General features: G+C 54.5%; 1 protein-coding gene across 3 annotated transcripts in view; it reads left to right on the top strand.

Annotated features, from left to right (window-relative positions):
• The window catches only part of PKNOX2 (PBX/knotted 1 homeobox 2), a 241,786-nt gene that overhangs the window by 181,194 nt on the left and 34,227 nt on the right, over positions 1 to 26,365 (top strand). For all 3 annotated transcript variants that reach the window (XM_036014674.1, XM_028527641.2, XM_036014675.1), the window contains one exon: positions 15,467 to 15,638. In XM_036014674.1, the coding sequence (XP_035870567.1) occupies positions 15,467 to 15,638 (172 nt within the window). The remainder of the gene's footprint in view (positions 1 to 15,466; positions 15,639 to 26,365) is intronic.

Genomic DNA, 26,365 nt, shown 5'->3' on the forward strand with positions numbered 1-26,365 from the left:
GAGAGACCCCCAGATTAGTGCTGTGATAACCTCTGAGCTTTAGTTTCATGGCAGAAACTCGTCAACTGGTTCAAGATGCAGCCCATGCACGTGCCTGGCACCATGTCTGGCATGAACCATAGAGGTCCCCTTGCTCCCACCAATCGCCCCTTGGGCTCCAAAGCCCTTTCCAGGATCCCAGGCTCCCTCCCCACCACGGCCAAGCTGCAGGGCAGACAGGTGGTCCCCTGTGGGAAGCGTCCACGGGGGCGTCACTTCTTCCTGTCCGCCTTCAAACCCAGGCTTTACCTTCTCCCACCGGGCTGACCCCCACAGCCCTTGGAGTGTGCCCAGCTGATCTCTGCAGGTGGCCCAGCCTCTCTGCTCTGCAGCCCCTGCCCGCCCCCTGCCCCGGGGTCCTCTCCCACAGCCACACCTCTCCCATTAGTGCCAGCTGCCCTCTCTGCAGCCCTTTGAGATGACTGGGAGGGAGCCCGGCCCTCTGTAGGGTCGGGTAATTTTAATTAGATTTGTCTGCCTGGGGCAGCCTGGCTGCTCCAAACCACTCAGGGAGCTGGCATTTCATGTCAATAAATGTAACAAGACCCTTTCAATTCAGATTAGTGCCCATACTGACTTTTGGGAGCCCCCACGCAGCCCCTCCCAGAACCACAGATAAAGAAAGAGTAGGGGAAGGCCCTCCCTGCCAACCCCCCCCAACCCCCACAGGGCAGCAACTGGGCAGTGTGACAAAGGGAGGGGTGCCTGTGATGGAGGGGCCCTGCCAGGGCCCCTGAGGTTTTACTTGTGTATGAGGACGTGTTAATGACATGTACTGGTTCCTTCGGATGCAGGCGCCTGTGTGTGCGCACGCGTGCATGGAGGGGCAGAGGGGAGGCCCGGTCCGCCTTTAATTGGATCGTACCAGAACATCATCTGGGCTAATCAGCCAGGCAGCCAGGAGTCCCCGCAGATTAATGACTGCAGTCTGGTCTGAGCAGATCCCGTGATTGGGTGCGCATCGCGGGTGATTATGTCTGTGCCCAGGAACAATACTGAGAGGGGGTCTGAGGAGGAGGCCCCCCCACCACGCACAGTGGGGCCTGCACCCTTGGACCCACTCAGGTCTCTCCTCCTGAGCCCCCACCTCAGCCCCAGATTTTCCCCGAGGAAGTTACAGTGTAGCCTGGGCCGTCTCTCTCTGGTGCTGCCCGACCTGGCGGTTGGGTTTCCAGCAGCAGCGCAGAGGAGGGCCGAGAGGCTGAGGTTAATTCAGCGTTCACTCTCCCTCCTCCCCTCTGTCTCCTTCCTTCCCCTTTGAAGTGAGTGGGTTCCCATGGAAACCGTGATGTCCTGGGGAGCAGGAGCGAGGCAGGGAGCTGGGCCTGGCCAGGTGCGAGTGGAGGAGGAGGCTGGCTTTGCTGAGACTGCTCTGAGGCTCCCGTGTCGGTTCTCACCCCTAGGGCTGAAAGCCTCTCTGAGAACCCGGGAAGTGCCCGCCCGGCCTGAAGAAGTTGCCTGTTACTGACGGGAAATGCCGCACGGAGGCCTGAGCACTGAGAAAACAGTGGGGCCGTTGTGCTTTGCTTCTCCGTTAACAATGCTAGAGATCTGAGCTTCCGGTCAGATGCAGAGGGTGAAAGCCTGCCGCAGCCCAGAGGGTGACCCTCGGACAACACAGGGGGTTAGGGGTGCTGACCCCAGGGCAGTCAAAAACCCCCCAAAACTTAACTACAGTCAGCCCTTCGCATCCACAGATTCAACCAGCTGCAGAGAGAACACGGTACTTTTGGTCCACAGTCGGGGAACCCAAGTTGGGAATGCAAAATGCTGTTGGCGTGTGACCCACAGTTGGTTGAATCGTGGATGAAAAAGCCGCGGATAAGGAGGGCCATGTATTTATTGGGGCAGCGCGGGGAAACTCCTTGTGTAGCTGGGCCCACACATTTCAAACTCAAGGTGTTCGAGAGTCGGCTGTCTTCTTCCTTTGTGGCATCACTCGCAATTGAATTGATCGTGTGAACATTATTTCTGTCCCCGCACCAGACTGTTAACTCGGTGAGGGCAGGGCCTGTGTCTGTTTTATTCACTGGTTTGTCCCCAGCGCACCGCGTGCCGCCTTAGAGTCAGCAGCTTGGCTGACGTGCCACATCAGTGCTTGTCGAATAGAACCGCCACCTGGGCCGGGCAGTGCCCCGTGGACCTGCCGTGGTCCCAGGTGGTGTGCTGGTGGACTGACTCTCAGGGCGAGGGGCGAGGAGAGCCCTGATCTGTAGCGTTTGCCAATCTCCAAAGTGTAGATGCCCACACAGCGGCCCATTTCAAGCTACCAATGTGCTGCCGCTAAGCAGAGTTGGGAAAAGAGGCCCAGGTGGCCCTCGCCTGCCTCGAGTGCAAACCCCACGCAGGTGGTCAAGTTACAGGCGCACAGTCTCTGTGTTTAAACAGCTCAGCACATCTACAACTGATTCTTTGGAATGGTTTTACTCCTGTCTTTAGCCATGACCTTGGTCTTCCCTGGCTTGTCTGGTCTATGCCTGATCCTGAGTTTGAAAGTTCTCTCTTAATATATTAATACTCAGAACAGTGCCTCACACAGAGTGCGGGCTTTGTAAGAGCTGGCAACTGTGATTTTTCCCTTAACCCTGACGCAGTGAATTCTCTCCTCTCTAGAGCGTACCCAACACTGTCTCTCTCTTTTCATCCGCTTGAGTAAAGGCTCCCCCTTCACCCCCAACTTCCCCACCTTGTCCAAGTCGAGTCCAAGCCTTTCCTGCTTAATGCACGAACAGCTTCCTTCCCAGCAGCTCCGGAAACCCTGCCAAGCGCCACATCACTCTTCTGCCTCTTTATTTTCTCAGCTTTCAGAACTGTGACCTTTCCTTCCAGCACTTCCAGCTCTCCCTCTCTCCACAAGCCGCAAACTCAGACCTCCTCTGCTCCTGTGTGACCTGCTGTCCCACTCTAGTTCAATAAAAGCAACACTCATTTCTAGAGCCCTGTCTATACCATGCTTGTTCCTTTCTCATTGAGACTGGGTTCCTCTAGAATCCGCACTCATCTGGGGAAAGGTCGGAACAGGGCAGCGGCAGCGGCAGCGTCCACATGGCTCCCTGGCGACCACCCTTCTGCAGGTCACTGGAGTCCCCGGCTTGGTCCGGATGGTCCTGTAGCTCGAGGCGCCAATGCCGCAGAGCGGCTGCGCTGGACAGTGGGACGAGCTCTGAAAATAGACTTGATGATAACTAGCTTTGTCACCGTGGGCACATTAATCTCTCTGAGCCTCTTGTTTTCTTTTTTTAAACATTTTTATTGTACTTTTTCCACCACCATTTACCCCCCTTTCTACCCTCTTCCACCTCCACCCACCTCCTCCCCGCCCCGCAATCACCACGCTGCTGTCCATGTCCATGAGCCCTTTTTCTTTTCTGCTCGATCCCTCCAACCCCTGACCAGTGCCCCCAGAGCTATCAGCCTGCTCTCTATCTATGAGTCTGAGCTTCTGTTTTCTTAACTGTAAAAAGAAAACAGTAATAGCTAGATGGAAATTAGATCTTATGTGACAATACTGGACACACAGATCAGCGTTTGCTAGGTAGACTGGGGTGAGAGGGTTGGAACGGAGGGGCCGGTGTGTGCCCCGGGGGCTGTCTGAGATGTGAAGGGGTCAGGTGCGTTCAGGCAGGTGGAGTCCAGGGTGAGGGTCACGGCCTGTGGACTCAGATTGCCTGGGTTTGCCTCCTGACTTCACAGCTGGGCACTACCCCTGGGCCTCATTTCCTCACCTGTAAAGTAGAGCTAAAAACAGTGCTCCCTCCTCATCAGGATCCTCACGAGGATTAAGTGAGGTGATGCATATAAAGAGCTTGGTAAAGAAGCTGGCATATGGCCCTGGCCAGGTGGCCCAGTTGGTTGGAGCATCGTCCCATACACCAAAAGGTTGTGGGCTTGATTCCCAGTCAGGGCACATCCCTAGGTTATGAGTTTGAATCCCAGTCAGGGCACGTACAGGGTGGGGGACAACCAATCAATATTTCTCTCTCCCTTCCTCTCTCTAAAATCAATAAACATATCCTCGGTGTGAGGATTAGAAAAAGGAATCTGGCATAGGCGAGCCCTCTGCGGGTGCTCGCTGCTACCAGAAGTCTGGGGGAATGCAAGCAGGGCTTGGTCAGGCTGCAAAGTAAAGCTGAGAGGCGATGTGGCAAAAATCTAGACGGGAGAGGGCTCCCAGACGGGTAGCCTTCGCCCCACCATCCAGCTAAACGTGCACCGAGCTCTGCTGTGTGTAAAGTGTCGCAGTGGGTTCCAGGAAAGGTTCTCAAGAAGAAAAACTCAGTCTGAAGAGTGGGGGAAAGACACCATAGAAAGTAGCTGTTGTATGAACTTGGCACATAGGATGGGCTCAGAAAAGTGTATGTGGAATTGACGGCAAGCTGCTGGCCCACAGTGCAGCGTGGGAGAGTTGCACTAGTTATCCTAAGGGAGGTAAAACCCCAGGGAATGGTAGCCCAGCTGCCTTTCCTGGGGTGGGGCTGGAAGACGGGGTGGGAGGAACCCCCAGTTTGGGGCTAGACAGAGGTGACGGTCCTCTGAGCAGCAACCCGGCCAGGACCCTGGGAACTGGTCCATCCTAATGAAGTGTCTTTGAGGGAACTCTTCCACCTCGTGACCAAAGGGTGTTCTGACTCCAGGGAGCTGACCCTGGAGCTTAACCCTGTGTCTTCCATGGCAGGGCCCTTGGTCGCTCCCGGAACGTGCTGGGCGAGGTGGCCTGGGAATGGTGTGGAAGAAGGCCAGCCACGCCAAGCTGGAGTCAGGACCGGGTGCTTCTGGACTAGGTGCTGGAAGCAGATGCTTCAGGCTGCATCCTGCCTTGGGCTTTACGGGCTGGGGGCTATGGCAGACACTCCTGCCAGAAGTGGATTTTGAAGGAGGTGGATTTGCTGGCATAGAACTAACATCTCAGCTGCTGCCTGTAGTCAGGCGGGCAACCCTGCTGGAGCCATAATCTGGACATAAAACCATGCCCCTTCTCCCCTGGCACCAGGCAAGCCTGTCCCTGCCCTTCCTGCAGGCATCTGAAGACCCTCCCCCCCCGCCCCGGCCCAGCCTCCGCACACCCCGATGCAGGCCCCGAGGCTGCCCTGGCTGGCCCAGAAAGCAGGCATGTGTGCAACCAGTGGGTCCTGCTGCGCCCACAGCTCCGCTGCGCCTGTTGTGCCTGCTGCGCCTGCATCTACCTGGCCCAGGCAGAGCTGAGGAGTCCAGGGCCCTGGCGAGGACGAGGCACACCAGCATGAGATGCAGAACTGGAATCCCAATGACTTGTCTCACAAGGTGATGTTGGGATTAAAGGAGATAACCGATGTGAACAAGACAGCCCTTGGCAGGTAGAAGACATGCAGTGAGTGGTGGCTTCGTCTGGAGGAGTCATTGTGATCAGGGCTGGACTGGATCTGCCCCCAGGAGTTAGGCCCCCTGCTAGTGTGCGTGGAGGTGGGGGGCAGGGGCTGGGGCGGAAGGAGAGACCGCAGGCAGAGTCTCTGCCAGTGCAGATGGCCCGTGGCTTCTCACCGGGCTGCACTAAGCCAGTCTTAGCGCCACTCTCTGTGCTTCCCGAGCACTGGTCCATTTCATGGTCAAGACCATCGCACTGAGACTTCAGTCTGAGTCCTGGCTCCACCACTGGGCAGATGAGCTAACCGCTCTGGAGGAGCTTTCCTCCCCCACCAGGGATGCATCAAGGGAGAAAATGAAAGATCGATGAAAAGGTTAGAGCCCTGTCCAAACACACAGAGGACCGTGAGGAGAAAAGCTCCCTTTGGAAGCTCGCCCGATGAGCAGGGACTTTCCTGGGCTGCAGTGGGCCTGGTCCTTGCAGGGAAAACGAGGTGGCCCAGCTCCGGACCTCAGGACACACAGGACATGGGGACAGTAGAGGGTTAAGGGGGAGGAGGATAAGTGAGTCCAATCACTGTTCAAAGATAGTACACAGAAGGGAGAAGAGCCCAAATTTGGAGTTTACGTGCCCACATTTAAATTTTAGCTGGCTCACTTATGAGCTGGATGTGACTATTTAACCACACGGCCCCTCAGTGTGCTAATCAGTAAAATGGGAAGAATAAGAATGTTGGGGTTTTAAACGCAGTAAGTACATGGCAAGGCACTTGTAACTTACAAAGTGCCACCGAACGTGGGTGTGTGTTTAGTCACTGCCAGTGTCCAAGGACAACGGCCCGAGCGCCCCTTTCCACACCATCCCTTTCCCCGAAGCGCTTTCTCTTCAGGGCTGTGAAATCCCTGGTGACGTGGATGGGAGCTCTGACTGCCTCTCGCTCGCTCCCTAACCTCAGGGGAGATACTTCTCTCCTCTGGGCCCCGGGTGACCACTCCTTAAAACGAAGGGATAACGAAAAACCAAGGGTGACAAAGGCTGGTGGGTAGTGGAGAAAAGGGAGCGCTCACGGTGGGGGGATGGTGCGCTGGCGCGGCCACGCCAGAAAACAGTGCGGAGGAGCCTCAGAAAGTTAACTACCGCCTGACCCAGCAGTTCCGCCTCTGGGGACAGCACATCATGGAAACACAAATACGAACTCAAACACCTATCTGCACCCTGTGTTCCTGATGGCATTGTTTACGGTAGCCAAGACGTGGGAGCAACCTAGGTGTCCATCAGTGGATAAATAGATAAAGAAGATGTGAGATACATACATATATTTATATATGAATATGCTTCAACCATAAAAATGAGGCAATCTTACCATTTGCAACAACATGGATGGACCTTAAAGGCATTACGCTACATAAGTCATAAAGAGAAAGACACATACTGTGTGATTTCACAGGTGGACTCTGAAAAAACAGCAAACACATCAAACCCTGAGAGAAAGAGGTCATCCCTGTGGTCACCAGCGGGGGATGGGGACACGGGAGGGAGTGGTCACAGGCACAAACCGCGGTCATAGGTAAGGCAAACAGGTCCTGGGGCCGCGGTGCCGCATGACATGCAGACGGTGGCCAACACTGCTCTGTGATGAACAGGGAAGCTGTTAAGAAAGGAAATCCCGAGTTCTCATCCCAAGGAGCAATTTTTTCTTCTTTTTATTGTATCTCTATGAGAAGATGGATGTTAGCTGAGCCGACAATGGTAATCATTTTGTAATGTATGGAAGTCACACCAACATGCTGTGCACCTTACACGTATACAGTGAAACGTGTCCATTGTTTCTTAATAAAACGGGGGGTGGGGAATGAAGGGGCTGGACGTGGGATCCCACCAGGGCTCCAGTTTTAGGTTCTTTGGATTCTTGCCCCAAAGACTAGCCTTAACAATCACTTGGTTGCGATTTCTCATTTTTAAAAATGTGCCAGCAGGGAGGTGTGTGTGCATGTGTGCGTGTGTGTGTGAGAGAGAGAGGGAGGTTCATATGCGTGGATGTATGTGAAGCAGGGGGACAAGGGACCGTGTCCTGCCCTGGGCCCCACACTTGCCAGGAATAGACGTGGCCACCACCCGGGGGAGGAGCGCCGGATGGAGCCGGAGACCCTAGGAGACGCGATTCCAATTTAGCAACGAGAAGCGCTCTCCAAGACAGCCCAGGCTAACACACCGCCCACTGGGCAGGGCTAAAAATACACCCGCATGGCGCTAACGTCACACCTGAGGCAAAAATACACCCAACCAGGAGCTGCTGGCTCGTTCTCCTCCACCCGCTCTGCTCCCTCCATCTGGCGCCTCGGAGGGGCGGCGGCGCTGAGGGCTGGGCAGGCACTTCCTTCACGCCCCCTCCCTCTAGGACCCTGCCAGCCCCCACCCCCACACCCCAACAGAGCCCGGAGAAGGCGGGTCCTCTTGTAGCAACTGTGGCTAGAGGCTGACAGATGGCAGTAGCTGACCCCACGACCAACGTGGGAGTGGATTCTGAGCTGGAAAGAAGGTGAGGGCTGTGTCTCCGAACCTCCATTCTCACGGGCGGCGCTGCTTCATTCAGTCATCTGTTCCTGTGCGTTGGCTCACCAAACGTTTTTTTCTTACCCAAGGGTATTCTTCATTGATTTTTAGAGAGGAGGGTGGAGGGAGACAGAGAGAGAAACACTGATCGGTTACCTCCCACGCATACCTGACCAGGAATGGAACCCTCGACTTTTCAGTGTACGGGGTGACGTTCCACCCAACTGAGCCACCGGCCAGGGCAATTCACAGAGTATTTCTGACCCTCTGCCATGTGCCAGGCATGGTGCTTGACCCCCAGAGACTCAGAAGGGGATCTGAGGAGATCGCGGGCCAGAGGGGCTCACCGTGCAGTGAGGAAGGTTGGTCTGTGCACGGGCAGCTGCAGTTGGTGGAACCAAGTGTCATAAGGGAAACGGAATGAAATTCTTACTGCCAGTGTTCTTTTGGTTTTAAAAAATGAGGTTCTGGGTTTCTGATAAATCGTGCATCGCCTCTCTTCCTCCTCTTTCTGTACCTCTGTTTTCACTGGACGTGGGCTTGTTCTCCCTGCCGAACGAGTCCGTGGGGATGGGGATATGAACTGAGTGGTGTCGAGGTGGCTCCGGATGAAAAAGGCGCCTGCGCACACCACTCTGGGGAAAGGAGCAGCTCACTGTGTGTCTGACGCTCGGCCGGCTTCTTCACTGAGTGCTGACGCACGCCCGCCCGGAGCAGGTGTTGTCCCTATTGTACAGAACAGGGAACTGGGGCTCAGAGAGACTCAAGAACTTGCCCCAAAGTCACTCAGGGATGAGACTCCCAAATCTGCAATTGTTTCAGGCGCCCAGCTTCTCATCCTACGTTAGGGTGCAGTGGAGGTGGACACCCCAAAACATTCCTGATGGTGCAGGGGAAGGAAGGCTTCCTCTCGCTGGACCTACCAGTGGGGGAGCCTTCAGGGGAGGGATGGCAGTTAAAGCCCAGCCTGCAGATGATCCGGAAGGACAGGCAGGGATGCAGGGAGGCAGGGGTGGGGGAAGTTGAGGCTGAAGGACCGGTGGGGCACCAGCAGCCTGGTTTGCTGGAGCTGGCTGAGGGGGATGGCTCAGATACAGGGGCTGGGCCACCTGCGCCCGTCCACCCGCCACACGCTGCTGAGTCTGGGGAGGAGGAACACAGAGCAGAAAGCCAAGGCCACACCGTGGGTGCCTGGGTGTTCATCTGCGGATGCCAGATTTCACCGGCATCCAGGAGAAATGTCACGGCAGTCCTCAGAATGAATACTGGTCACAGGTCTTGTGGCCGAGAAGAGGTGCCCAGGAAAGCAGCAGCGGGTGGATCTGGAGAGTGACTCTGGGGTGTTGTCCCTGATTCTGTGGCCCCAGTGACCTCTAACCTGGGCCACTAGACATTAGAGGATCAGAATTCCAGCCCTTTAGCATCGTTTCCAGGTGGCGGGGCTTTGGCCACTCAAGACCTCCACTGGGTGCCCGCAGAGGTGCGACTGGGGACCTGGAGAGCCACCAGCCTCGTCGCTGCTGGCCCCACCTCCTGCCACCTCACCAGCCCACAGACTAAGGTTCTTCTCAGCAGTGTGACCTAGGCCGGGCTTCTGAGCCTACTGAAAATCCCCACCCAGAAACCGTGCTCTCTGACCATACATCCCCCCCCACCACCATCGTCTGTCCTCATCCCGACCCTCCACCCCACTGGGAGATGCCACTGGGGCTCAGGGAGGGCAGAAGTGCTGGCCTGGCCTCCCCTGGCAGCCTCTCCCCTCCGCTGGGTGCGGCTGGGTTGTGAGGTGAGGTGCGGGACAGGCCCAGGGGCTCCAAGGTCAGTCACAGGGACAGAAGGTAGACAGCCAGGCAAGCGGCCGCACACTTGGCTGGACCCGTAATTGAGGTCTGCAGTCCCGGCCAAGGTCACAAGGGAAGAGATGGCTGAGAGACTCAGATGCGACGAGTGGCATGACTGTGAATCACAGGGTTTATCACCCAGAAAGAGAATCAACACTCACGGCTCCCCTGCATGTGGCCACTCGCCCTCCCCCTCGGGGCTGTGTGGCCTGCTTCCAGCTACCTGTCCGCTCCCATCCCTGTGTCCCGGGTTCTGTGCAGCCGGACCTCTCTAAAGCTCTGTGTGTTTGCATTCCTCCCTTTTCCTCTCTCTGCTGCTCTGTGTCTGACCCTCTAAGCAGGAAGAAATGTTAAAAAAAAATTTTTTTTTAACCTAGGTTGTCCAAGAAAGAAGGAAAGGAAGCAGAAAAGGGTCCTCTTGTCTTTTCTTGAGTCCTTTTAACAAAAGGAAATAAGCTTCTACCTCATAGGGCAACCCGAAGTCAGGGATGAGTACCTGTGAAAATTACCAGGAAGTCGTGGTTTCCAAACCAGGAGGTCTTTGAAAATGTTAGGGAAACCTACTGAGCCAATTCACGTTAAGAGCCTCTGTCCAGAGGTGGGGAGGGCTGAAGCCTACCTGCCCGCCCGGGACGCTCTCGGAAGCCTTCCCGGGAGTGTGTGTGCGTGCGCATGCGTGTGTGCATGCATGTGTAGGGGATCCCTCTGCGCTGCATTAAAACTGGAGTTTGAACAAGGGGTCTTGCTGCTACAGAGAGGGCGCCATGCACCTCCACAAAGGGCTTCAGCCAAAATCCTGCCCAGTTTGGGACCCAGGTGTGTGTCGGGGGGACGGCTGCTCCTATCCATCCGGCCCCAAATTGGGCATCCCAGGCTGGTGAAGGCAGAAATACCAGAAGTAATGAAACCAAACCAAGGCGTGAACCCCTTTAGAAATCCACAAAACCGGCTTAATCACCTCCCGAAACTCGTGCAGGGCTGGGATCCAGCAGAGGGGGGGCCCTCACTTGCGTGGATTGCCGTCAGGAACTGCACACTTGAGCTGATTTGGGTTCAGGTGCTCCTGGGGAGAGGCAGTGAGGGTGGGGCGGGTGGGGCAGCTCGGGGAAGAAAAAGGACACAGTAAAGTGTGATCTGAGATCATCTCTTCTTGCCCTCTCCTCCGGCCGCCACCCTCCCTGCCCCGGCTCCGCCTGCCCTCCCCGCAGCCGGGCACAGTGCTGAGTGGGCTAAATTAGTCCATTAGAGAAATTCATTTCTCTTTATTAGTCTGTGTCAAATCCTTTTTATTAGTGGCTGGAAACGACCTCTCTTCTGCAGTAAAATGTCATGCCAGTTCACTCCTTTTATTTGTTCTGCACTGACGAGGCTCCAAATCTCGCCGAACTGGTGCAGTGAGATTTATTTCCTCCAAATTTTGAACGGCTTAAAAGAGATTGGGGTGGAGGGGCGGTCGGGCCGAGGTGACATGGGGGTGGGGGCGGCGAGTGCAGGGAGAAGGCGAGCTCATGCGGAGGTCTGGGACCCTCAGGTCCCCGAAGTAGGGTCCGGCAGCCTTCTCTCACGTCCTGTCCGTCATCTTTGGGCCCTGGGTCCGAGTTCCCACATTCCTGCTTCCAGCCTCTGGGGAGAGAGATCTGGACAGCACCAGCGGGAACTCCTCACACCCACATAAGTCGGATAAACCGGAGCTCAGGGGGGCCCCGTATCCCAGGCCTACCCGGAATTCCTTCTTCCCATCCAGTGCCTGGCACTCGCAGGGACACTCGTGTCCCAGGTGACTAAGACCCCAGCTCTCAGCGTCCCTGTCTTTGACCATGGCTGCCAGCCTCATCTCCAACCTCAGCAGCGGTGTTGGTGGGTGGCTTAGAAATACAGGGTGATCCGTCAGCGTCTGTGGGCTGGGCAGCTGGGACAGGCTGGAGACAGGGCTGGGACCAGGCTTAGGGAACCCACAGCAGGACCGAATCACTGGGGAGCTGGGCCTGTTTCTCAGGAGGTGGTGCATGGTGTCTCAGCGGCCCCTACCCTGGAGGTAGCAGGTGCCCGATAACAGTCTGGATTTATGGAAGGTTCCAGGTGGGCAGAGCACCAGTGCCACAGGCGGTCACTGCCCCTGGCTGCGGTCCACGTGAAAAATGTGTCTGAGCTCAGGTGCCACCCGAACTCCTGGGCTCAAGGACCCAGGGGCTGGGGTAGGTGGAACCAGGGGACAGAGCCTGGAGAGGGTGGGGTGCGAGAAGGGAGGATTTGGGAGCTGATGGTTTGGCTCAGGGTGGGAGGGGCTGGAGACGGGGAGCCATGCCAGCATCCCTGAAGCCAGCTCTGTGCCCCAAGGGCCCCTGGTTAATGTGGTGGGGTGGGGGTGGGGTGGAAAGCATGTTTCCTTCCTCTGAGAGATCGCAGAAGCCCCAGAAAACACCCTCAGATACGCGCCCCCAACACACACATTCTGGAGAGATCTGACACCCAGAAGTGAGAGGCTCATGAAAAGGACCGTGCCGTGGTTCTGCACGAAGGGCACCCTTGTTCCCAGCGTCTGTGACAACGCCTCCACCCCCGCGCCCCACCCCCACCAAAGCCAGCTCTGTCTGAGACCCGTGGTCTGACCCCTGCTCACCTCCTCACCGTCATCTCCCTCCACTCCCCTCCTGTCCACCTTGCTCCAGCCACTCACGTCTAGATTTTGTTCCAGAAAGGGGCCAAGTTCGTTCCTACCTCAAGTGCTTCACTCTTTCTCCTGCTTGGATTGTCTCTGCCTCGGATTTTTGCATGACCACCTCCTTATCGTTCAAGGCTTAGCTTGAAGGTTGCCTCCTCAGAGACACCCTCCCTGACCACTCTCCTGCCTGCAGGGTCAAGGACAGAAGCAGAGGAGTCCACCCTCCAGCCCCCACCCCAACTCTGGTGCTAACTTGTGGGGGACGCAGGCACCGGCCAGTCCCTCTTTTCCCACCCCACACGCCACTCGAGCTGTGTACACACAGCACTCAGTCCCGGCACAAAGCACATACAGAAAACACGTGGCACAGGCACGAGCACTGCACACAACATAGGGCACACGTGCTGTGTGCTCACAGTACACGAAACCCGCACCCCAGCTCCCAACACCCGACCTGCACACACCCGCACCATGCAGATCCAACACGGTGTGTGCACACCAGACCACACACTTACATGACATGCACACTGGCTCTCCCCGACAGGTGCACATGCACGCACGTGCGTGCACACCGGCCCCTCTTCGTTCAGCAGCTGCCCCCCCTCCCTCTGGCGTGAGGAGGCAAGGAGTGGTGACCGGCGGGGGTGCCCCCACCACCTGGCACTGTGCTGCGGATTATTAGTTCCTGGTAATTTAGTGCCCTTGTACAGAGTCGATTTGTGCCTTTCATTCCTAATTGATCTAGTGGCTGTTTAAATGGCAGCAGGCATCTGTTGAGAGTAGGAAGGTTCATCAGGCGCAATAATTCATAACACCGTCTGGAATTTGCCTTTCATGTCCCTCAGCTAAACCACAGCAGGCTCTGCTTAAATTACAGCCACCGAGGCTTCCTTTGGTATTCCGCTCAGGGCCAGGAGAATCTTGCATTAAACTGGGATCAGGTTAGATTAGACTATAATATGCTGTGGTATTAGTGGCTGCAAATGAAGACTTACGCTGGAGTTTAACCCGTTCACCTGGTTCCTCTTTGTCCTCAGCCGGATGGCTAAGTGAATCCAGTGTTTTCCCTACCAGCTTCCTGGGGGTGCTGGACAGACCGTCTAGAGGCTCAGGGCGTGCAGATGGGCCACCCTCAGCACTGACCCTTTTTTCCCGTCTATAACCCAGCCTGCAGCTTTGGGCCCCCCCTGCTTTTGCATCAGCCCCCAAAACAAGGGTCGGGGAGAGAGTGTCCAGAAGCAGGCTCTGCAGGCCAAGCAGCTCACGCGAAGCAGGGATCTGCCTCCCCTCTCCCCCACTGCCCCTGAGCCTGAGGAGGAACACCAGCATGCATGGATTTGAGTGTGGGTGGGGCTTAGCGCCTCTGTATTTTGCCTGGAATTATTAGGATCCCAAAAGGGGTCAGGGCCGCAGGCTGCCCGCTGCACCATCGAACACTGTGTAGGCGGGGTGTTCGGTTCCCCTCTCCGTGCGTTTAGTCACAGGGCGCTGCAGGGCGAAGCACAGTCTGTTTGCCTTTTCAGGTCTCACTGTGCTTTCCAGTGTGGTAGCCACGAGCCGCGTGTGGCTATTGAAATGAAAATGAGTTAAAAATTAAATAAAAATTAAAATTCAGTGGCCTAGACATACAGTCATATTTTAAACATCCATTGGCCTCGACTAGCTGGTGGCTACCATGTTGGACAGCAGGCAGAGAACATTTCCATCGCTGCAGAAGGGCTACTGGACCGTGCTGGCGGAACACCCCTTCTGCAGAGGCCCGGGGCCCAGGCCCATGCTTCCCGCTTCCTACCGTCCCAGCACGCAGATGCATTGTGGGGACAACCAGGGGAGGAATTGGGGCTCCAGTGTCAACAGCCCATGCAAACGCAGGCACACGTGCTGGGTGTTAACCCACAGCAATTCGAATGCACTGCAGACGAATGAGAGTGGGATGCACTTATGTACGCACATAGGCACACAGACGAATGGGACCCACATATCTTTGCTAGACTCCGAACAGACCGTTATGAGTAACGTGGGCTTGCCTCCTGCCCCTATGTAGCTCACATTCTAGTGAGGAAGGCAGGCGACAAAGCAAAGAGCTGAGGGAGCCAGCCGCACCTCATGGGGGAGGGGCAGCCTAGGGAGCTTCCCAGAGTGGGTGACATCTCAGCTAAGATGCACAGAGCCAGTGAGGGAACCGTTCCATTTACATCACACACCCCAGCACCACCCCGCACACCACCCACACTTACTCACATGCTCTTCACCCCGAGTCATTGCCATTCACCAAAGAGCAAGTGCCCACCATGAGCACGTGGGGCGAGGCCCTGAGGATACAATGACCATTCAGACAGGGCAGTCCTGGAGGAAAACAGTGAGCAAATAACCATGCAAATCATCATTTCATCACAGATGTGCTGAGTGTGCAGTGCTGGACAAGTGCAGGGAGCTGGTTTCACGCTCTGGGGTGTCCAACCTGAACTAAGTACACTCAGACACAGGACAGGCGGAATCACCTGTCCGTCTGGTGCGGGCCAGAATTCAGGCTCACACACGTGCCCTGGATACACTCACCGACACACAGGTGCCGCCCTTAGCTGGCTCCAGGCAGCCAGGAATGGGTTTGTGTCCCACCACCAATGTTCACGTCTAGGACTTGTCTGGACACTTCCCACATTTCCTTCCTGGGTTGACCTTGACCCAGAAGTTTACCTTGAACTAGAAATGGACACCTACTTCTCTGAAGGGTTGTACCCATCACTCTCATTAAATGTCCACACAGCTTATTATACCAAAGAGAAAACTTAGCCCCCACCCCCCACCCCATGGGGAGGAAGGCAGGCCCTCTGAGTCCCCAGGCACTGGAGACAGGACCTTCCCCAAATGCTGCCAGCTAGGCTGACTGTGGGGACTGGGGACATTCTCAAGGAGGGGGACATTGGGAGAAGAAATGATGGGAGTGTGGGAAAGGGACTCTCGTGGCTTCTGACCCCGGCCGGCAGCCAGAGTCTATGCACATGTGTGAGCTCCTGCTGTCCCCCACAGGCACCCTCTTTTCCCGCTTCTGACGCTGCTGTTTGAGAAATGTGAACAGGCCACCCAAGGCTCTGAGTGCATCACGTCCGCCAGCTTCGACGTGGACATCGAGAACTTCGTCCACCAGCAGGAACAGGAGCACAAACCCTTCTTCAGTGACGACCCCGAACTGGACAATCTGGTAAAGACCCTCCAGCCCCACCCCAGCTAGGGTCTCCTCCCCATCCGGGGTCCCCTCCAAATGCCCTAGAGAAGATCCTTTCATTCATCCACTCAACAAAAAAGTGCTGCGTGCCCGCCGTGGGACAGGCACTGGACGTGCCCCTAGCAGCTGAGAACCACCTCTAAGTCCCTCAGACCAAGAGCTGAGGCACAGGCGCTCTGCCGGAGCTCTCCCCTTCTCTGGTCTCTGCCTGCGGCGGCACCCAGCTCCCCTGCCCAGCCTCTTGCAGCGCAGACAGGAGGAAAGGAGGGTCGCCGCACCCTGTGTGTCTAGGGCAGCGGTTCTGAGGGCTGGAGTCCCGGCGTGTTAGGAAGCCTGTCGGGCTGCCCAGAGAGGAGCTGATGGCTGGGCGCTGCTGTGCAGAGGATGAGGTGGCCAGCATATGCAAGCACAGCGGTAGCTGGAAAGACCTGGAGGCACAGGCGTGTTGCGAAGGAGGCCAGCAGATAATCCTGCCCATTTAGGGGACAGAGAAGATCAGGCTTCAGAAACTAGCTTGTCACCCAGATCATCACTACAGCTTCTCATTATTTTTATTATTTTTATTCTTCACCTGGGATATGCCCAGTGATTTTAGAGAGAGGAAGGCAGAGAGAGAAACATTGATGTGAGAGAGAAACATCAATCAATTTCCTCTTGTACACGCCCCAACTGGGGATGAAACCCATAACCTATACGCTGCCATGACTGGGAATCAAACCCAAAACCGTTTGGTGCACATGATGATGCTCCCAACAGCAGAACCACCGGCCAGGGTTCCCACAGCTTTTTTAAAAAATAAACATTCTTGGGCCTGACCACAGGAAATTGTGAATCTGAACATTTGGTGAGTCTACAGCCGTAAGTTTTCTGGGTGATTGCAGTTATCAAGGCTTGGTAGTCACCAGCTTAGATGGCATCTGAAATTCTCAGCAAGGCCCGTGAATTCTGCTGAGAGAGAGAGAGAGAGAGAGAGAGAGAGGGTGCTCTGTTCATTCATTGTGAAAAACGGTTTTCCTGGAATCATTAGCCGTGATTCTTGATTTTTCTGTGGGTGGATTACCCAGATGATGCACAGTGAATTTGAAAACTCTGCAAAACTCTCCTCCACAAATTGATTGATTCCAGTGCCAACCTCTCACGTGCAGAGGTCAGCTGGTACCTGCTCCCAGAAGGGAAACGGAAAAGCAGGTGTGGCTCCAGATAGGAAGAAAGAAATATGCCCGCCCACACACAGGTGTGGCACGGTGCACTGCCGAGCAGATTTCAGTTATTTGGGTATTAGTCTGTGTTGCGAGGTATCCACCCACAGCTTCCCTCAAGGTTGAATGTGCTGTTTATAAAGTCCAGAGAGCTACCAGGAGAGCCCGCCCTGGCCTGGATGTGTGGGCAGTGAAAGCGTGGGGCAGCGTTTGGAGAGGGAGCAGGCCTGGGCCAGAGGATATAGCCCCCGCCACCCTCAGGAGTGTTGGTGCAGGTGCCCGAGAGCCCCAGAGCACCTGTGCCCTCCCTGCCTCCCTCTGCCCCAGGCCGGAGAGAGCAGCCACACTCCCCAGGAGCCCAGATCCTGTCTCTCAGGCCCCCAGAAAGCCCTCCCCGTGCTGGTCCCCAGCTGGTCAAACAGTAGTATAGGCTGGTCTGGCCCCACCTTGCTGGCCCACTGATCAGAATCCCAGCACAGCAGCAGTGAAACTGGCTTTCAGAACCTATGCCCACAGCAGTCACGGAGCCGGGGGTGAGGCAGCCATTTCTGTGGAGCTGGCATGGACCGGGGCTGGGGGAGGGGGTCAGAGCTCTGTCCCCTCACTCGATACGAAAAGAAACTGAGGCCTGTGCTGATAGGAAACAGCTAAAATGAGACTGAGTAGTGTGGGAGAATGGAAACCGTCCTCAGAGGCAGGGGTCCAGGGGACGTAAGCCTCACACACCTGGCCCAGCGCCGCCCTCCAGGTGAGCTCTGGGAGGCCCGCCGAGGACAGCCTCCGGTTCTCGTACAGCCTGGAAAATGACAAAGAGTGTCCCGCTCTGGGCACCCCCCTTGCCAGCACTACCTGGGTGTCTCCAGGTCTGCTCGCTGAAACAATTAGGTTTCTTGATCCAACAGACCAGCGTTAAGTGCCTGCGCTGCACCAAGCCTGACCTAGGGAAGGGCGCATTGCAGAAGCTGACACAGAGGCCCCACCCTGCAGAGCTCCCAGTTCTCGGGTCACTGGCTGGGGGCGGCCCAGTGGGCGGAGCCGTCCATGGACTTCCTCCCGCTCCCTGGACCTGATCTACCTAGAGGAGTTAGCCGCAGTCAGGACTGGTTGATTGGTCAACTATTTCATTTTTTTTTATGGTTCAAAATTGTTTTCAGTTCCAGTTTACAGTCAATATTATGTTGTATTAGTTTCAAGTGTACGGCATAGTGGTTAGGCAATCATGTCCTTTACAAAGTGACCCCCCGATGGTGGGTCATTTACGTGAGTGGGGCTGTAGAAGGAGTGTAGAGACGAAAGCCCCGGGGCTGGGCGTCCCGCTTACCCTATTGTGACTTTGATGACTTCGCTCCTTGGAGGCTGGGTTTCCTCCCCTGCAGGCGGCACACACCCTCCCCAGGGACCATACTAAAAACGTTCATTCGTGAGGTGGCTCGTGGGACGAAGTGGCCTTTAGGAATGCATGCCATCCAGAAGGTCGATCTCAAATGCGGCATCTTGAAGGCAAGGCATTCTAGCTTCCCAGCCTCGCCTCCCGGCCCCCGAAACTTCACTTGGGGAGACAGGCAGTGCCATTCGCCGCCCCTCTTGTAGTCCCCCATGGGGAGGGGGGTGGGGGGGGCAACCGCAGGGGCCGTCATTAGAACAAGAATCATGTAGCCAGCACAGCCGAAATGCACATAATTAGAAATTAGAAAAAGGTCAGATCGCGTCATTATCAGCTCAATCAGCTGCCGAGCGCCACAGCCAGTTAATCTGGCATCTGTATTTTTTACAACCCCGCACACGTAGCCCAGCGGACTGTAACTCTCTATCCGGACAGATATACTGCGCAGCGGAGCAGGGACATAAAATGAGAGACCCCAAGCAAATGAGCTGAGATAATTGGGAGATTTATTTTATATGTGTGTGTGTGTCAGGGCGGCTTTCTTCTGCCCTTGAATATTGACTTTCACCGATGGAGTCGTCAGGAGGACACTGGGGTCCCCCAAACTTTGTCCCACCCTGGGACCTCCAGCTCTGAACCCACCTTCCCCCCAGCCCCACCACGCCCTCCGGCGTCCTGAGTCCTCCCCGCTCCAGCCACCCCCTCCTCCTCCAAGCGGTTTGCATGTTGAGCCTTCCCCTGCTCCCAGGCGGGTCTCCCAGACAAGCTCCTGCGGGAACGGCTGGCCGAGCTCTCCTAGAGCTGCCCAGGGCCCAGAGGCTCCCAGGCTGCAGCTCTCGAGGGAGCTTCCCTTCCCGGTTGGCCAGCTGCTCCCACGAGCATTAGGGGAAACGCAGCTCCACAGAGGAGCAGGTCTGTTTGATGGATGCGGACACCGCAGCCCAGAGAAGGGAAGTGACTTCGGGCCAGAACCAGGCCTGCTGCCTCCTAACGTGGTGCCCCCTCCACTGTGTCACCCACCTCCCTTCTCCCTGGGGGCACCGAATTCCTCCTTTACCGAAGTACCCCTGCCCCCTTCCCCTTCAGCCCCACACCCTGACCCTCTCTGCCTCCCATTTCCAGCCGCTGGTGGCGGGGCTGGACTGCCCCCTGGCTGGCTGCGCCGAGGTACACCCCACCCCGGTTCCCGTGCCCAGCCCGTGCTCACCGGGCCCCTCTCTTACCTGGCCTGCTGATCCCTGCTTGGGTCCAACAGCCTCTGACTGGCAGTTGGTAAAGTTTGTAAAATTTGCAAGTTCCCCAAACCCCTTTGAAAGGTAAAAGCTTTTTGTTTTATAAAATCTGATTTATGGGCCCCCAGTGGAGGGCCAAGGTTTTATATATTATGCAAGATTTCAAACCGAGGCTGTAAAATCTACGGTTTCAGTTACATGCATGGAATTTTTTTATGTGTAAATTTTTTAACATTTATGGGGCACGTTTTAATGAGACTCTGGTGTGGCTCGGGGGAGAGATTATGGCTGCCTGACCGCGAAGCCAGCTCCAAAACGGGGCCCCGCAGGCCCCGGGGCCCACGCTGCGGAGGCCGGGCCAGAGGCCCAAGGCCGAGGGGCGGGGAGCCAGGCCAGAGGTCTGGGCCCCCAGAGCCCTGCCAGCCCCACGCAGAGAGACTCCAGCCTCCGGGGCCACTCCCAGAGAGGAGCGGGAAACCCTGCAGACACCCAGAGAGGGAGAGGAAGCAGGCAAGACCTGACCCAGCAACAACGAGCACTTACAGAGCACTCATCAGACGGCAGGTGCTCTTCTAAACACTTGACATATAATTTCTTATTTAAGTCTATTTTTAAACCCACAGGCATATATTATTATGGTTCCTATTCCCATTTTAAGATGAGGCGATTGAGACACGAGGTGACGTCTGTCCTTGGCCGAGGCACACAGCTGGCACGAGGCAGGAGAGTCACCTGAGGGGCCCCAGCACCACCCCCCTCACAGCCACGCTGCCCTCTCGCCGGTCTTAGTTCTTTCCTAGCCACCTCTCAGCCACTCCTCAGTGCGACTCCGACGGAGCCACTGCTATTACCCCATTTTGCAGAGGAGGAAAGTAAATTGCAGAGGTCACGTGCGTTGCCCTGGGCCCCCCAGCGGGTGGAAGACCCCGGCCTCAGCCTCCCAAACCCGTTGTTCTGGAGCCTCTGCTCTGCTCTTCGGTCCTCGCCATGGCCCTGCCCACAGCTCACAGGGGAGCGCTGGAGGCCCAAGAACCCAAAGCCACCAAGTTACACACCCACCGGTGTTTGCACCAGGCGGTCTCACCCCCAAAACCCGCCTCCCACCTCCACGCCACACCGTTCCTGCAATGGAGGACGTCTGAGGAGAAGCGCCACGTCACTCCCCAGAAGCATTTAATTTGTCATACTCGATGTCTTCCATAAAATGTCCATCCTGTCTCCCAGTGATCTGGCAGTTCCCAGCCCCTAGCCCCCCTCCTCCTTCCAAGTCCCCTTTCTTGCTCCTGTGACCTTGCACTTAGAACTGGTCTAGCAGAGCTGGCCTGGCCTGGAAAAATTCCCAATTCAATTTTAGCTTTGGCTGCCCTAACAACCGCCAGGAAATATCAGAGCGTGTGTGTTTATGAATTCCTTCCTCTGTAAGTGAGGGAGAACAGCTCCAGCTCCCCCGGCCCCGGGCTAACGAGGACCAGCGCCTCCCCAACGGCGTGTGCCATTTCGCAGGGTACCCAGTCTGCGAGCCTCAGTCCCCTCATCCCTGGGAGAGATGCGTCCCACGGTTATGAGACTCAAATGAGATAATGGAGCGAAAAGCGTTTTGCGACTGGTCAAGTGCTCTGTACGTAATTGTTTCGAAAGGCAAGATTTAGTACCAACCGGTGAGGGGGCCACTTTATGGAAGGGACTTGGCTGCGGAGGGCCCGCATCGGCATGGAGAATTGACACTTATCAAAGAGCTACTCTGTGCCCAGAACATTTACATACGTTATCTTATTCCATTACCACAATAACCAACCCTACAGTGCGGGCATTATTATCACCCTAAATCTGACAGAGAGGTAAGACATGTGGCCGGAACGCCCAGGCAGGAGGCAGTCGGTGCGGAACATCACTCCGCCACGTGGCTTCACAGAGGGCCAGGCGCCCCACCCGCCCGTGTTCTTCCCAGGGACCCGCGGGGCCACTGCGCCGTGGTCTGAGACAGGAATGCAAGATTGTCGTTCCTTCTGCTCCTTCGAAGGGCACTTCATAGAAAACTGAGGCTGTCTCCTTATTTTGGAAAAGCAGGGAGGGAGAAAAGCTGAAAGATGAAGCAAAACTTGGGGAGAGGAATTAAGGATACATTTGTCACAGTGGAAGAGGATATTAAATTATGTGGAATTGTTATAGCTCTAGAAAATTTGGGATAACTTTTTATATGGCATTGATCATTTAGAAAAGTAGTTGAATAAATCAGAGTTCTATTCTGATTTACAGGAAAAAAACCCAAACTGCAACCGCATAGGACAGAGGATGATTTACAAAACATAAATATAGAAGAAAAACCAGGAATGATTTTTTCCCACTAGCTGAAGATGGAATAGCACTATAAAAGCCAACAAGATATTAGAAATTATTAAAAGAAGTTTAAAAATGTACACACTTTTGGTTCCCTGTGGTTTCTAAAGAGTTTCACATTCTCATTTCCCTTAGCTCCTAGCAAACCTTGCGAGTTAGGGATGATCATATCTCCGTTTGACAAACGAGGAAACTGGGGCTCAGAGAAGTCACCGCCTGGCCCGATGTCACCCGCTCTCTCCACCGCAGGCCTGGATGCAGCTTCCGGCTGCCGGACGGTCCCCCCCACGGGCCTCTGCTCGGCCAGGCCGCCGCCCCTCGGCAGTGGCTTTGCCGGGCTTTTCTTCCAACCCTGAATAGGCCCTACATATTCATCACTTCGGATACCATTGTGATTTATTCTACCTTCTTGAATCTTTAAACCAAGTCTACTATTCCATGAAAAAGTAATCCTTCAGCTGCGCTTCATCAGACCAAAGGGCGGACCCCCCTCTGAGCACCGCGAGCCAGGTCCGGCCCAGGTGCCTGTGTGCGTTTCATTTCAGCAGAGCCGGCTGGGTGCATCCTACCTTTATTTTGTTTCACTTATTTGCATTGTCTGGTCCCTTTTTATAATAATAAGTACTTATGGGCTGTGTTTTCTAAACAAATGAATAAATAGGTGCACTTTTCTGTATGTGCATACGTGTGTGTTACTTCATGAAAAGACTTAAAAATAAATGAGCGAATAAAGTGGTGATTACAAATGAAGACCAGGCCAGTGAAGGAAAGCTCAGAGAGAGAAGGAAAGCAGAGAGGAAGAAGTAAGATAGAAAGGGAGAGAGAAAAAAGGAAAAAGAAAAAAGGTTTAAGGAATTAGGATTCTTGCCTGGAGAAGACAAAGCTAACAGGACAATTTATTCAAGCTAGACGCCTTGCCCGGTGTAAGGCACGTAGTGAGACGGTGTTTACGGTAAGTGGGTGACATGAAAGTCAGGGGCGCTGTGCTGAGAGAGACACTAGGCGTGCTTGGTGCCTGTGGAAGGCTGGGTAAGCACTTTCTCTTAAGGCAGGAGAGAAGCCAGCAGGTTCACGGAAGAACCCAGTAAGCAGATGGAGAGAACAGAGAGGTGGTCTGGCGTGGTAGGTTCTCACTGGGAGAGCCTACAAGGAGAAGCTACAGCCACCTGTCCTAGGGAGTCCGGACCTTCTGGTTACCTAGAAGGCAGCCCTCCCAGCACCGTCAGTGAGCTGAGGGCAGGCAAGCACCCCAGTGATGTTCAGAGAATCAGGCGCTGAAGGCACCTGACAGTCCAACCCCCCGCATCCCCCACCTCCAGGAAGCAGCCACTTCCATGGGTGGGGTATTCTGACCCCTGGGGGCCAGGCCAGGAGTGTGAGAGGACACATCCGAGTGGCTGAGTGAGATAGGGTTCTGGAAATCACTATAATGTCCCCAAAACTATTTGGTTTTCCTGGAATCCCATAATTCCTGCCATGAAGCCACTTTTTCCCTAAGCCATGTACCATTTAAACCGCCATTTTCTCTTTCTACATAAATTCCGAGAGCCCCTATTGAGGGCAAAGCAACACAGGCAACCTGGCTTCGTGTCCTGGTTCTGCCACTCACCAGCTGTGTGACTTTAAGCACATCGCAGTGTCTCTGGGCTCCGTTCCCTCCCACTGTAAAGTGTGGGCTATAGTGTGCCCACTTGTGGGGGTGGCTGTGGAGTGGGTAAGAAGAGGCATGCCATAGGTCTAACACAGGGACTGAACCACAGTAAGAATAAGAAATGTTCGGTATTGTTATCAATCAATCAATGAGTGTTTATTAAACACCTTACACTGTGCTAATTACTCTGAGAGCCATAAAACAAGATCTTCATGGCCAAAGCCAAGTAGATAATTCAGGCAAGAGCAAATACTTATGTAGTACCTAACTCCAATTTGTCAGTTCAGATCATCAATACCAAGGTCACTGTTCTCCTCCGTGCCTAGGGCAGCACAGTCCCCACCAGTCTCGGCCCCGTGGAGGGAGCACATCCCTAGGACCAGACCCTCTGATAGAGTGCTGCCTGGAGACCCACGGTTGTTGGTTTCAGTCTTGGAGTGATGCTTCGTCTAGTTCAGGACTCCAGGAGCCCTTCATTAGTTGAGCACAGCGCCTGCCCATCAGACAACTCGATGCCAACCTGGGGACTCTCCTCAGTCGCCCCCCCACTTGAAATGGCAACAGAGCTCAGAGGACAAGGGGCTGGCAGCGCTCCCCCGGCAGGAGGCAGGCGCTCTGGGACAGATTCCCTTCCTGGTTTCCCTGCGCGTCAAAATGCCAGCCCGAAGTGGGAGGGTGCGGTGAGACAGGGGCTCTTGCTATTGCTTGTGGCAACATAGACAGCTCTCAAAAGGCAGCAAGCCCCACCTTTTTTCACTTTTTATTTTGCCGTCATTTATAGATTCACAAGCAATTGCAAGAACTCACACAGAGAAGCCCTGACTCCCTTCTCACGACTGTAGAACAACTTCGAAACCAGGTAGACAAGATGCAATCCACCAAACTTACTCAGATGCATCGGTTTTACAGGCGTGTGTGTGTAGTTCTGTGCAGTTTTATCACACGTGCAACTCACATACACACTCTGGTAGTCAGGACACAGCACACTGCCTCCCTCCCCCGCCCCACCGCCTGCGACCAGCGCTCTGTCCTTCCTCTCTGTGATGTTGTCGTGTCAGGGCTGTTCCATAAGTGGCCTCGTACAGTGTGTGAGAGGTGTGATCTCTGGAGGCTGGATTTCCCTTCTCAGCATAATTTCCTTGAAATCCACCCAACTTACCGAGTGTATCAATAGTTTGTTCCTTTTTGTTACCCGGTACTAGTCCACGATCGGTCTGTACCACCATTGCTGTATTCACTCACCTGCTGAAGTGTGTTTCGTTTTTTTCCAGATTCTGGCTATTAGAAATAAGGCTGCTGTGAACTTTGCATACGGGCTTTCTGTGTAACTGTACATTTTTCTTTCTCTGTGTCAAGTGCCCAAGACTGCAATTTCTGGGTTGCACGGTAAACACGCATTTAGTTATGTCAGACACTGTTACTCTGTTTTCCAGATGGGTGGCACCACCGTACACACCCCCGACAACATATGAGTGACCCTGTGCCCAGTCCCTCTCCAGCGTTTGGTGTCACCGCTACTTTTTGTTTAACCGTTCTTCTAAGTGCGAGCAATACCTCACTGTGGTTTTCATTTGCACCTCCCCTATGGCTAATGACACTGAACATCTTTTCATGGGCTTATTTGCCATCTGTATATCCTCTCCAGCAGAAAGTCTGATGTTGTCTCTTGCCCACGTTCTAATTGGGCGGCTTGTTATTTTACTGTTTAGTTTTGGAAGCTTTTTATACATTCTAGGTATGTCCTTTGTCAGCTACGGGGTTTGCAAACTTTCCCTCCTGGTCTGTCTGTCCTTTCGTCTGCTCCACAGGGTCTTCTGAAGATCGGACATGTTTAATTCTGATGAGGTCCAATTTACCCAGTTTTCCTTTTCTGGGTTGTGCTTTTGGAGTTGAGTTTAATCCTCTTTGCCTAGTTCTTGGTCTTGATGATTTTCTCTGATGTTTTTTTTTTCTAAAAGTTCTACAGTTTAATGTCTGACATTTAGGTCTTTAATCCACTTGGGTTTACTTTCACAAAAGACGTGAGACGTAGATCAGGACTCACTGTTTTGCCTGTGGACGTCCGGCTGCACCAGCACCACTTGAACAACGCTATCTTGAAAAGCAACTTGGCGATGTTTACCGTGAGCCGAAAGAATGCCCATTGCTTTTTTTCCCTGTCATTTCTGGGAATCCATCCTAAGAAAATAATGCAGAACCATGAGTAAAAGCTGTAAGTTTAGGAAATAGTCACTGTAACATGTTTTTTATAAAATTGAAAAATTGGAAGTAATCTAAACACCCAGTAATAAGGAATTGGTTAACTATGGCACACACATGGAATAATTTGCAGTAATTAAAAATACATTTGGCCCTGGCTGGCGTAGCTCAGTGGATTGAGCATGGGCTGAGAACCAAAGCATCTCAGGTTCGATTCCCAGTCAGGGCACATGCCTGGGTTGCAGGCCACAGCCCCCAACAACCACACATTGATGTTTCTCTCTCTCTCTCTCTCTCTCTTTCTCTCTCCCTTCCCTCTCTAAAAATAAATAAATAAATAATCTGTAAAAAAATCTTAAAAAATACACTTGCACAGTAACTTTCACCCATTTGATAAACATGTATTCGGTATCCATTTGTGCTGGTGCGCGGTGGGTAAATTAGATGCCATTGCTGCCCCTGGAAGCCCACAGTCTGGGTGGGAGGAGAGAGAGGGCAATCGTGCCACTTACGAAACTACGTCTGGTGAACCCAGGGCAAAGGCAGGACGCACACTTGCACGCGGAGGCTGTGTTGAAATACATGTGTGTGGAAAAGCCAAAAAACATGATCATTCTTGTGGAATGGTTGGACCAAGGGCAGTTTTCTTCCATCCTCTGTTCTCCATCCTTCCCTTAGCGCCTCCCCTTTATGCTGATAAC

Source organism: Phyllostomus discolor, chromosome 13 (assembly GCF_004126475.2).
Source record: "Phyllostomus discolor isolate MPI-MPIP mPhyDis1 chromosome 13, mPhyDis1.pri.v3, whole genome shotgun sequence".
In the NCBI taxonomy this organism is placed as follows: Eukaryota; Metazoa; Chordata; class Mammalia; order Chiroptera; family Phyllostomidae; genus Phyllostomus; species Phyllostomus discolor.